The sequence below is a fragment of the Salvelinus sp. IW2-2015 genome, linkage group LG6.2 (genome assembly GCF_002910315.2).
Source record: "Salvelinus sp. IW2-2015 linkage group LG6.2, ASM291031v2, whole genome shotgun sequence".
Lineage (NCBI taxonomy): Eukaryota > Metazoa > Chordata > Actinopteri > Salmoniformes > Salmonidae > Salvelinus > Salvelinus sp. IW2-2015.
The window spans coordinates 2,031,509-2,044,313 of NC_036846.1; the positions used below are offsets into that span (position 1 = coordinate 2,031,509).

Genomic DNA, 12,805 nt, shown 5'->3' on the forward strand with positions numbered 1-12,805 from the left:
GCAAAGGGATGGGAGAATCTGTGGCCAGGAACATCAAAAAACAAATCATAATGGATTACAATGCCACAAAAGGAGGGGTGGACCATTTAGACAAGCCGGTGCCTGGCTACAGCTGTAAAACAACCCTACACTGGCCACATGATTTTCTTCAACATTTTGGCGTACAACGCATTTGTCATCTGGATGGCGTAGCACCCAGAWTGGAGCAGAGGGAAGCTCCAGAAGAGATGGCTATAACTATAGCACCAAGAAGCGGCGCTGCGATGTGTGTGGACACAAGGACAGGAAGACACAGTACACATGCTCCTAGTGCAAGAAATAMATTTCCAACACACAGTAAAATGATCCCTCGGTGTGTAGACCAGCTTTAATTATTTATGTTCAGTGGGGCTCATTTATTGTTTCCATAAAATACAATTTGTCCAGTTCAAAGCAATAAACATCAATAGTGATAAAAACCAATCATTGATATTTGTTCTAGATAAACATGATTTATTCCACCAATGTCTTGATTATAGATTTTTGGTTTGAGAAAAAAAACACATTAGAAAACAAATAGCGGTTATATTGATAAATGTGATCTAGCAGAGGTAAATGTCAATTATTAACCATGTATGCTGTCTATATTGCTTGTAATTGATAAGTCAACATCKAAGTATATTGTTATGGCGGTATTGTTTTAACCCAATAATGTTGCGGGTCCATCAGACATTGGGTGAATAACAAACACACACAGGGGTTAATGGGTCTTTCGATTCTTTGTAATAACTGTTCTCCTGTACACACCTGGGAGACACTGGAGAATTCTGAGCTATGGATGTGTGCGTGTAATTCCAATTCCACTGCAATAACATCAGGAAACAGAAAATCGTTATCTGATGGGCTCTACCATATCCGGCAAAGAAACATTCCATAATCTAGATTTCTGTAAGAGATGCCTATCACAAATGTGGCTCAGCAAACCAAACAGAATCTGAATTCCAATTCTAGTGTACCATCTTAATGAAGTTGCATAACTCCAGCAATGAATGGTTATTGTGCTTTTGGGAACGGTGTAATTCCTAACTTTCGCTGTTCCAAATGTTTTTATTTTTGAAACCAGGCATTGGAATGACCTTCCTTTTGAGTCTCATTTCTCTGCCTGGTTTGTGTTCAATGTTGGATGTTTCCATGCAGGCGCCTGCCACTCTTAGTTGTAATTGGGAGCGGTGCCAGCACAGGTACCTGAAACAGCGAAGAAAAGATGCATAGTCTATCACAAAGTTAACATGGGGCATGTAGCCGTCCACAGGTGTTCTTCAAATGTGTTTAAGAGTTATTAAAACAGTGTTCTTTTGATCACTGAATTGGTGCTGGACATACCTGTTCGGTTCTCTGTGCGATGGTCCAACATCAACCAACAGGAAAGCTTGAATCAGCAATAGTTCCAGAAGACTGCTCTTTTAGAGCTCATCCTGAAACAAGAAAATATAAATTAATGTCCTGCCATTTCTTTGATTTTGTATTACAGAAAGTTGATAACCCAACCCGCCAGTTTCCCTTGAAAATAAGTCAATGGTCCGATTTGATTTTCTCGCTCCCATTCACTTTCCAGTTTTGTTGTTAGGACATGGCTGGTCTTCCGAGTTGTCTCCATTTGTGAGTCGGCATGCTTGTGACAAGATGAGCTTTGACTACACCACTTACTAAAAATAGAAAATTAAATCCATGGTACACAAAAACAAAGATACCTTAGGAATATTGCACCTAGTAAAATAAACTAATTTACCATACTTTTAAGTTGAAGGGAAAAAAAGGTCTCCGGCAAAGGTGATCTCCTCGTGATTCTGCACATTGTTGACAAGTTACCTGTTGACCCTTAACCTAGGTTTAGTGGCAAAGTCATCTTTTATCAAGCGAAATATAACTCCTTAAGTTGCTGATATCAATTTGGTTGACGAAATATGACAATTTAAATTGAACGCCATTGTTTCATTTCACTTCCTGGTGCACCCAGTGGCTCGCACACCAACTATTTGAGAAGACCAATTTACGGGTATGAAATTAATTTCACAGACGAGAAACAAAAAGGTTTGCTTTGCTTACCAGCTGTTGACACTATCAGTCGTGTTGAAAAGACTCTTGCGTTTGGTTGTTGGGGTCTTTCTTTGGTTAGGTCGTTGCAAGCCACCATTGTTTGGCTCTATGGTGAAGGATCCATATCCACAGAGAAAACTACACCGAYGAAGAGTTTGGAAAGTGACATTTGCTTTGTTCTCAGACAACCGGTTGGTTGACTAAAAGTACAGGACTGTTAAGTGTTATCTACAAGCTTCACAGTTAACTGCATCTCAACTGATCTCTAGTGGACAGAACTTGTAGATGTGCGCTGAGATATGGGTGTACATTCATGTCAGTTTCTGAACATCCATTAGCGTTGCGAAAGGTCTTTGGTTAAAAACTTTATTAGTGTATGAAAGCCATATCCAAGACTATAGCAGGACATAACAGCACTAAATGTACAAAAACTAAACACTCATCACTTGGCAATGGTATCACATGGGCCGGGGAAATATAAAACAAGTAATTTTAACACTTAAAACAAAAAGAAATTGACAGGCTGAGGATAAACAGCTAAAAACCTAAGCTTGTCCACGGAATTTGACATCCTAGTTTTTTCCCCCCTCACTATACAAGTAGTGAATGAGCAGGCGTTGTGTAACGATCGCTCTGATGTCATATTTATCTCAGTATCTGCTGCGGGCAATTCCTCTATCGACTCTGCTGCCGCCGCGGCCACCACGGGGTGCCCCGCGACTTGAGCCACTGTACGCTTCACGGGGGTAGCCTCTCTCGATTGGAGGTGCTGGCCCCCGCTCCTGCTTGCCCATTCGCTCACCACGGCTAGGAGGGTATGGTTCACTCCGACTGCTGGGGTAACTTTCACGACTGCCATAGCCATCCCGGGAACTGCTTCCATAGTCGTCATAGCGACTGCTTCCGCCACTGCCATTGTAGGATGGTTGGGGGCCCCTTGAGGGTGGGGCGCTGCGTGAGTTACCTGCAGGGTCAATGGGTCAGGTAATTGGCAAGTTGCACTTCACACACTTTGCTGAATTGTTATGAGCCAATCTTTTCCGTGAGTATTTCTTAATGACAATCAATAGCAACTACACGTTTAAATCTCCAATACGCTAGGGATCTGAACAAAAAGGTACACTGAACATTTAGGTGCTTTGGCAGATTATTTATCCAAGCTTGGCAGAACATAAAATACGCAATGAAACCCCTTTCGGCATGCCATGTTTTGTTGAGTAGCTGTTTTTTTTCCTTTTAGAATTCCAGTTGTTCGAGTCGCACATTGGTCACACGTGTTTTTCAGTGAGGTCTTGATGGTTTTGTGAGGGTCGTTTTACCCCCCAAAAACAGACTTATGTGCATGATTCCTTTGTGACACTGTCGAACGAACAACGATTGGTCAAGAAGCTTTGTTGGGCGTTTCCACCGACTCGTGATGCATATACGGTCACCAAATCCCAGGGCCACATTGAGCAGGTTGCGAGACTAGAGCAACTTGATGCCATTACACTTAAGTGGTCAATCTTACCGTAACCATCGTAGGGCTCTCGATAAGAGGCTGCACTAGGGCGCTCCATATAGCTTTTGGGTTCCCGGCCTCCACCATAACCATCACTGGTGAAAGAAATGGTGTAACATTACTTCACATTGATGCCAACGGAAACCTACACAATCTTTAGATTCACAAGTCAACCATACCTGTAGCCCCTTGACATTGACCCATATTCATCGCGGGAACTGGATTGGGGATAATCCCTTGGCGGATAGTCCCGTGGTGTTGGTGCGTAGTCCCTTGTATCCCTGGAACTCACATATTCCCGGCTAGAATAGCTGCCAAATGGGAAAACATGTCACATGTGTAAACAAGCAATGTGACATTTCTAAAGAAGTTTCATTCAGAATGTGTAACCAACCACAAATGGGTAGTGAGAGATTTGTTGCACGGGAACACCCACCTGTCCTTTGTGCTGTAATATTCATCTCTTGGTGATGGGTAATCATCCCTTCTGGACATTGAGTCTCTGCGGGGAGGGGGTGGGCCATAGGGGTCCCTGTCCCTTGACATGGAAGCTAAAGAAAACAAGATCCCATGTAATCATCATAAGTCTTTGTGGCACTACATGCTTAGTCAGTCCTCAGTGATAAAGTCGAGAGGTCCTCACACTTACGTCTGCCCATCGGAGAAGGAGCATGTCTCTTGGGTGGGGGGCCTCCATTACGAATCGGAGGACCCCTTTTCAGTGGTGGGGGGCCTCTGGACGAAATCCCTTTGAAAAAGGGTTCTACAATCCCTACGTTATCATAGTAGTCTTTCGGCAGACAAGAAATGCAAATATTAATGGCAAGCTCAGAACTCACAAAACAAATCCAGTTTCATAGCCTACATACTTATTTAGATGGTTTTACAATAAGACTTTGCATAAATGCCCAACACCACAACCCCTGTGAGTACTTCTGTAAAGGTACCTCTGGATGGTGGACCCCTCATTGGTGCTCCTCTAGATCCTCTAGGACCTCTAGGGGGACCGCGGCCACGCATGGGGGGTGGGCCGCGTCTGCCTGCTGACTCAAACTGAGGTTTTGTTGCTTGTTCAACCTTAATTGGCTTACCATCAAGTGACTGAGGAGTAAATAGATTATAACGTTAATTTTACAAATGTATACAATCTACATAAGTTGGGGTCGTTTGAAGAAAAAAACAGTGCACAACCGTTTACCTTCCCATTCATTTCACGCGCAGCATCCTTTGCATCTGCCGGACTCTCAAAGGTCACAAAAGCAAAACCTCTTGATTTGTTCGTTTCACGGTCTTTCATCAACAGAACTGGAAAGGAAAAATATCTACTTAGTGCTCACACAGGAACTGTACTAGGTTACAAAATATTAATCTGAACTGATACTCAGAACTTTTTAGGTATTGTGCGTTTTTTTTTATAGGTATTGTGCGTTTTTCCGAACCTATTGCTCATCAAAACCATTTGGTTATTAATTTACTTTTTCACACTTTACTTAATCATAACAGTTTATCCATCAAAGGAATCAAGACATTTCAACTTGGTACTACTGAATCTGTCCTCATACATAAGTATTAGCCATGCTTGGGCAATCCATTTAGAATGATTTAGTTATCCAATGCATTTATTTTTACCTTCTACTATTCTGCCATATTTGCTGAAATACTTCTCAAGGGCCTTCTCGTTGGTTTCAGTGTCCAGGCCACCGATGAAGAGTTTCCCTGGTCGGTCAGCCTCTGCCATATTTGGGTCGGTTTAAGCTATTAATAAGAGAATAGTCATTATTCCATGGAGACACCAGATCAACGTTTGTGAAACAAATTAGCATGTTTGGACTAGGGCATATTTGAGAAAACAACTTGTCCTGACCTCGGTTTCGAAACATGCAGGTAGCCATCTTGGCTAGCATTATATTAAATTCAAATATACGCGGTGGCTAACTGTTGGAAGTATGCCACGTTTACCAACAACGGCATTGTACACTAGAATGGTGCGTTTTAACAGCACAAAATGGCGTCAAAGGGGGAATGAATGACAAGCTAACTAGCATTTCCAAACATTTGTGGCTACTCCTTCCAGTTAAGATGGCTTACTTGTTTGGAAGCTACGTTACAAACTAACTAGTTAGTTTACAATWAAATAACCAAGTGGGGGCATTGTCAGTTCAAGTGCATTATTAGTAAATTAACAATAAAATAAAAAAAGACGAAACTGTGGATTCATTCAACAAAGCTCAAAATGGCGACTGGTTGGCTAGCTGTTGGTCGATAAAACAAACGTGCGTGCATAAATGTATCGTTGAACGGATTTTTATAAAACATTAAAGTGCGTTGGCTCTTTAATATCTGCAAAACAGACAAGCCATTGTGCACAAATGTGAGCAGTGTCTAACACCTACCTTTTAAAATTTCACGACACGCTCGAAGCCTCCTCCAGGAAAATACGAAACGACGAAGGTAAACGTATACTGATCACGTGGTATCACGCATCCGGAAGTAGTTGCCAACCTTTTTATTTATTTATTTGTTAAATTTATTCAAACATTTTCACAATCAAATTGCCACCTTTTATATACAAAAAAACACTTGCTCTAATTAACAGACCGAGCAACTAGAAAAATCACGAATAAATAATATAACATAAAATTAAACAAAGAAGTAAACAAAACAAAGACAACGTTTTCTAACCAGGGGCCTGTTGCACAAAACTAGGATAAGGGATTAAGCCAGGATATCTTGGTGATCCTGGCTCAATTGATCCGTAATCCGGTTGCACTAAAGATGGATAGGGGGCAGGAGGATATGTTATGGTATAAATTACCATGGAGATTTATTCTGTGGAGCTAGCCTGCTCCAGACCAGGCTAAATTCCAGGATCTATTTAATCTCATCCCTAATGTCAGTCAGCAGTCACCACAAATGGAAACCAACAGTTATTTCACTGCTCACTATACATTGTTATCACATATAACTAGACCCACTGTTATTATTTAAACGTTTGTGATCATTAATTTCAATGATTTTGGATAAAAAATGATTTTTAGATGATGTTGCTATCATTAGATAATTTACAGTTTCCCATAGACTATAAGGCTATATATAAAATGATAGAATATTAGGGCCACAGAGGGGAAAAAAACACAAGTCATAATATTGTAACCAGTTGTTTTAAAGGAGGACAGTTGTTAAAATGACAGATGTGGGGCATTTCGTGAAATTGTACTTCAGTATGGTTTCATAAACAAATACATGCTGATGTGCCAGAATATTAAGTATCACATTGTCATAAGTATCAAAACAATATGTAGCTTTTCTGCAGAAAGAACCAGCCTCATAAATTTATGACTTTATCCTTTTTCTTCAGTGTGGCCCTAGTACTCTGTCATATAAACAAATACACATTCCATATGAATATAAAAAACACAATGTGTAACATTATGTTCCTTTATGAATAAGGACAAAACAAAGCAGGTAAACCATCAGCTCCTTTCGAAACTGAAGTCACAGTGACTCTACAAGATGGAAAGCACAGAATCCAAGCATATTATACAAAATGATACATACACATTCAAAGGTCTGTATATAACAACCCCTGCATGTCTGCACACTAAAATAAATGCAGGACAAATCCATACACATCAACTGAACAGACAAATGAATGGATGCAGTAGCCTCCCTGCAGCCTTGTATTACACACAGTATACCGCACAAACATCATAAGAGGCCAAATTCGTCAAAAAACGAACCCAAAAAAACCCAAATTCCTCTGCCACCGCAGGACATATTTAACCAAAATTGAAAGCACACATACTAACTAAAATAATTCAACACATATTGGTCCCTCAGCAGCCGACCACTGTCGTCATCAGGGAAGATTGCCGGATTGTCCCAGTCCATGGCTGGTGGCACTCTGGGGGCCCTCTCCTTCCTCAGGCAGGCCACATTGTGGAGGGACAGCACAAGCCACAGTAATATCACATGCCCTAACAGGGCTGACCCTTAATTTGTGAAGGCAGTGAAAGCGTGCCTTCAGGAGGCCAAAGGTCATTTCAACTCTGGCCCTGGTCCTGGCATGGGCATGGTTGTAGGCCTGCTGTGCTTCCTGGGGGTCTGTGAAAGGTGTCAGGAGAAAAGGCTGGCAGCCATACCCCCTGTCTCCCAGCAAACACACAGAGAATTCACCTGTCAACACAAAATCTCATCATTACTACCTCATAAACACAGTGATATTCTTGACACAGCCATGATGGTTATAAATAGGGGTTGTGTGGCTTACCTTGTGATAGGCACTGATAGATTTCAGAGGCCCGAAAGATTCTGGAGTCATGGACTGAGCCAGGCCATTTTGCCACAACATTGCTGATCACACAGTCAGCATTGCAGACCATCTGAAATCATAAGATGAGGAATATTACACCAATCAATGCACATCACTGGCAATGCAGAGTGTTCGTCAATGGACAATATCAAAAAGTTATGTTCACCTGAACATTAATGCTGTGAAAGGATTTCCTATTCACAAAATCGGCCTCATGGGCACCTGAGGGGGCTTTTATCCTTATGTGTGTGCAGTCCACTGCACCAATGACATTGGGGAAACCTGTCACACAAAGTAATGAGTATCCTACTATGTGTTAACAGTTGTCCTGTAATTTGTAGATCCTCTTACCTGCAATCCTATAGAACTCCTCTTTGATGTCACAGAGTCTTCTGTGGCCAGGGAAGGAGATGAAGACATCTGCTAATGCTTTGATAGCCAGACACACACTCCTTATTGTGCGGCAAAATTGTGGCCTTGTTCAGCTGTTCTGCATCCCCACTGAGTACAGGAAGGCTCCACTAGCAAAAAAGCGGCAAGGCCACACAAACCATTTGCTCCACACTCAGTGCATGGCTCCGTGCAGTGCGGTGCTTAATCCTGGGACCAGTAGTCTGCATAGATAACCTGATGCCATCTGCAGAAAACCTGTATCTTTCATATAGATGGTCATCAGGAAGGCCAGTGGGTCCAACCGGTCCCTGAAGACCCTTCTCGCCTGAAGGCTCCCTCAGCACAAGTGCTTCTTCATCCACCACATCTCGCACGAATGGGCATGCCATTGTCAGAGCAGAAAGGAACACGCAATTTTGGGCCTTCATATAGGCTAGTGGCCACACCTGGTGCTGGGGGGTGGGGCAAAAGAGGGCGATGCCTTATAACGATGACTTGGTTGTACTGATTGCTGGGAAAATAAAAAAACCTTAGAAAGATGCCACCGTCCTGTGTGCTCACAATAAGAGCTCATATGTCATGGCTCACTTGACTTTACGAGAATATTACCTAATTTTTATTTTGAGCTGTGTCATCTTCTTGGACTGGGGAGGAAAGAAAAAATAATGATTAATACATTTGTTGTTACAGTTAGCATACAGTTTACATTGAAGGCATATCTCACCTCCCTCTCAAGTTTTTTTATTTCAAGGTCCATTTCCTAATTGTCCTCTTTTTTATTTCGGACTTCCAGTGCAAGATTTTCCATCTTTTTCTTCTTGTACTGAATGTCTAGTGTATCTGAGTGCTTCATCGTGCTCTTAAGTTCATTTGGCGCCGGAGGTGTTGCCATACACTTTCTGATAGCTTGTGAGCTCTGTGAACACAATACAATTACGCAGCTGGAATTTGCAGGATGTGGTGTCCTTTTATTAATACGCACTATGTTGCCAGGCTGGTTTTCCCACTGTATAACATCTGGGTCCTGTAAAAGAAATTAGATTTTTTGATTTTGATGAGGACTCCTCACCATTGTAGAGTAAGATAGTACTTTCACAGTCTTAACATGATACCTCATGCCTTCTGGAATCCGAAGAGATGGTCTCCTCCTCATCATCGTCTCCATCATGTGCTGTTGCTGCTGCACTGGGGCCTCACCCTATCACATTTAATCGGATTCATATATTGAAGCTAGTAGACAAGACATGCCAGGCCTACAGTATGCCTTTGATGGAGTACTCACTGGATCAGCATCGTCTGGTGCTTGTGCTGGTGGCTCTAACAGGAACACAGTGCTGCCAGACACTGCAAGGCAATAGGTAAACCAAAGTCAGACAGTCCAAATTGATTCAATATGAATGTGGTTGTATCCCATGTAGAGATGGAAGGACATACCTTGAATGAAGCGGTGCATCTTGGGAGGAACCTATGCTCGTCTCTTTCCCCCCAGGGATCCCCTCTAAGACGGGCCTGCCTTTATTTAGCTCCAAGGCCATGTCCTCTGCTGGGGTAAGGTCAGCCTTTGGTGACCCACCACCCGTGCCTTGTCTGTGGGTATTCTTTTTCACTGCTAAAACAGTACAGACAATGTGTGAGCAGGCACCTTCTGGGTACAATATATGCTTGTGCTTTTTAAAATTTAGTTAGGGACCATAGCATTCTGCAGAATGTTCTTGTATTTGATTTTGACCTGCTGCCATGTCCGTTTTGGCCCGTTCATGTTTAATCCCACACACACACACACACACACACACACACACACACACACACACACACACACACACACACACACACACACACACACACACACACACACACACACACACACACACACACACACACACACACACACACACACACACACACACACACACACACACACACACACACACACACACACACACACTGACACACTGCAAAAAATTACTTGGTATTTTTGTCTTGTTTTCAGTAAAAATACAAAAAAATTTATCATAGCTTTATTAACAGTGTGATGGAGTTACTTTACACAATTTCACTCATATCTGCAGTGCATTTCAATTAAAAATGTAACCGTTTCATAATTACAGTACAACTGCATTTTTGGAGATGTGAATTAAATATTTGAATTGTAATTGTGATGTTTCAGCGGAGCGGTGAGTGTGTAATTGTGCACTACTTACGCATTCAGGCGGTCTGCAATACTTTGCCACGCTTTTTCTCTTTGCTTTATCACTGTGGCGGTGTTGCCTTTCTTCTTAATTATATCTTTTACCTCCTCGTATGCCTCCATGAGGATTTGTGCTTCCGACGGGGAAAAGTACGCGGCTCTAGTTGCCATGGTAAATCAGTTAATCTGTGATCTGTGGCGGGGTCTATTTGAGTGAGCCGTGAGCGCGCACCTATCCAGGATTGGTTTCACCTGGCTTAATGAATCCGTGTCTGCTCATCCTGGCTTGGTCTTTGTGCAACCAATTAAGCCTGGACGCACATGTTTTGGCTTCATTGAGCTCAGCTGAGTCATTTATCCCGGATGTCTTAATTCTACTTTTGTGCAACAGGCCCCAGGGATCAAATTAATTTGTATTTGTCACATGCGCCGAATAGAACAGATGACCTTACAGACCTTACAGTGAAATGTTTACTTAAGCCCTTACCAACAATGCTTTAATACGTTTAAGAAAAACCGCTATAGAGTCAATGTGCGGGGGCACCGGTTAGTTGAGGTAAGTGAGGTAATTATGTACATGTAGGTAGAGTTAAAGTGACTATGCGTAGATTATAAACAGAGAGTAGCAGCAGCGTAAAAGAGGGGTCTGGGTAGCCCTTTGATTAGCTGCTCAGGAGTCTTATGGCTTGGGGTTAGAGCTGTTAAGAAGTCTTTTGGTCCTCGACTTGGCACTCTGGTACCGCTTGCCGTGGAGTAGCATCGGAGTACAAAAGTTATTATAAAAACATAGGGCTTGTTTAGAATTAACTAAATTCAAAGACTTCATGTACAATGTAACCTCATTCAAAAATACTACAAAATGAGGGGTAGATTTTAAGAAACAACATTTGTGTTTGAAATATGTTTCCATAATAATACAATTATTGTAAATAAATGCAACATTTCTATCCTACATTAGGAAACCAAATCTGGCATTGTTATAAATTAAAGTGGGTTTAATAAGATTATTATATGTAAACCATATTGAAATGCATCCCAACAGGTTTTAGTGAGTTGACATGTGAAGAAAACATGTTCTGATGTTTTTCGTGTGGCTCAGTTGGTGCATGCATGTCGCTTGCAATGCCAGAATTGTGGGTTTAAGTCCCAAGGGGGTCTACTACAGAGAAGAAGAAATAAGTATGACATGTATGCGCTCACTACTGCAAGTCACTCTGGATAAGAGTGTCTGCTAAATGACGACAATGTAGAATAGCAGAGTTACAAAAAAGACAGTGGTCAAGGTTAAATATGTGTCTTAAGAAATCATTACATGGGTAAATGTCATTCAATGTTTTGAGATGAACAGAATTTATTTAGCTTTAGGTGATAAACGAAAAGAAAGGTATCTGGTTGTTATTATGACTATATAAATCCTAGTGAAATCTTGTCATATATATTTCCGTTTCAAAGTTGAAGAGAAACACTCAGAAGTAAGAGTAGTTCTTAAGAAATTGCTATTGCATTTTATCTGAGAATTGACATCCATCTATAATTTGTGGAATTGCCTTAACTTCACGCCACTTCGATACAGTTCAGACCAGAAGTGATTTTCGTAGCAGGTTAGGATAGCATTTTCGATAACCTCCTAGCCCTTTTCCTAACGATAACAATTTTAAATGTCAACTTCAATGTGGTAGTGCCGTCCCAAGGACCCCAGATAGTAAGGATCCAGAAACAACCACGGCCTGCTGTTTTTTTATGTGCATGTCATGTTTTCTCTATCTAATGGGATATTCAGCATACTTTCTAAATAAGACATACAAATATAGAACATTGAAAGCATGGAAGAAGAAGAATTYAGGTAGTTTGCTAAATTTCAAATTACATGATGTTACCGAGAAGACCAATGATGTATAAAATAACAGAGAAGACAAGAGTCTGGAAGAACATGCACTGAGGCCTGAGTGTCATCAGCAGGATCCAGGCATGTTACATGTGAAGAAAGTGGACTGTGTTGCTTTTACAGCAATGATGGTAAACAGCACAGCGCAAAATGTAAAATATGTCAAGAAAGATTGACATCATTGTTTCTGCAGCTGAGGTATTTCTATGATTAGAAGATGTAACATCTGAGGCGCTACATGGATTAATGAATAGTGCGGTCCCACCCTYTCAGGTCCCACCCACCCTGTAGTGGAATTAACTTTTCTAGTGATTTCTTTCTTCACCGCCGTCCAGTTGGAGACGATAATACACGTTTTGCGTGTAGTTCGCCAATAAAACCAAAGAAGAAGAGTCTGAAAAACGACCAATCAAACGTATCGCCCCTCCCTCTTCCTCACGACAATCACAC

The 12,805-nt window shown here is 41.6% G+C and overlaps 1 protein-coding gene and 1 long non-coding RNA gene across 5 annotated transcripts; both read right to left on the reverse strand.

The window, feature by feature from the left end:
• Positions 1 to 2,428: 2,428 nt before the first annotated feature.
• On the reverse strand, positions 2,429 to 6,059 carry LOC111965658 (RNA-binding motif protein, X chromosome). 4 transcript variants are annotated; one of them, XM_023989850.2, is made up of 9 exons: positions 5,971 to 6,059; positions 5,207 to 5,332; positions 4,776 to 4,882; positions 4,525 to 4,678; positions 4,227 to 4,340; positions 4,014 to 4,128; positions 3,757 to 3,888; positions 3,587 to 3,672; positions 2,429 to 3,040 (listed from the first exon to the last, which is right to left on the reverse strand). In XM_023989850.2, exons 2-9 carry the CDS (start codon positions 5,313 to 5,315, stop codon positions 2,727 to 2,729), a joined length of 1,131 nt encoding a protein of 376 aa, XP_023845618.1. In that variant the 5' UTR covers positions 5,316 to 5,332; positions 5,971 to 6,059; the 3' UTR covers positions 2,429 to 2,726. The 4 variants fall into 4 exon arrangements, with proteins under 4 accessions (XP_023845618.1, XP_023845617.1, XP_023845616.1 ...); XM_023989849.2 differs by having other exon boundaries at positions 4,221 to 4,340; XM_023989848.2 differs by having other exon boundaries at positions 4,227 to 4,367.
• Positions 6,060 to 6,979: 920 nt separating this feature from the next.
• On the reverse strand, positions 6,980 to 8,369 carry LOC139027961 (uncharacterized). Its single transcript, XR_011480089.1, has 2 exons — positions 8,056 to 8,369; positions 6,980 to 7,959 (listed from the first exon to the last, which is right to left on the reverse strand). It is a non-coding gene; the product is annotated as an uncharacterized lncRNA (long non-coding RNA).
• Between the last annotated feature and the right edge of the window lie 4,436 nt (positions 8,370 to 12,805).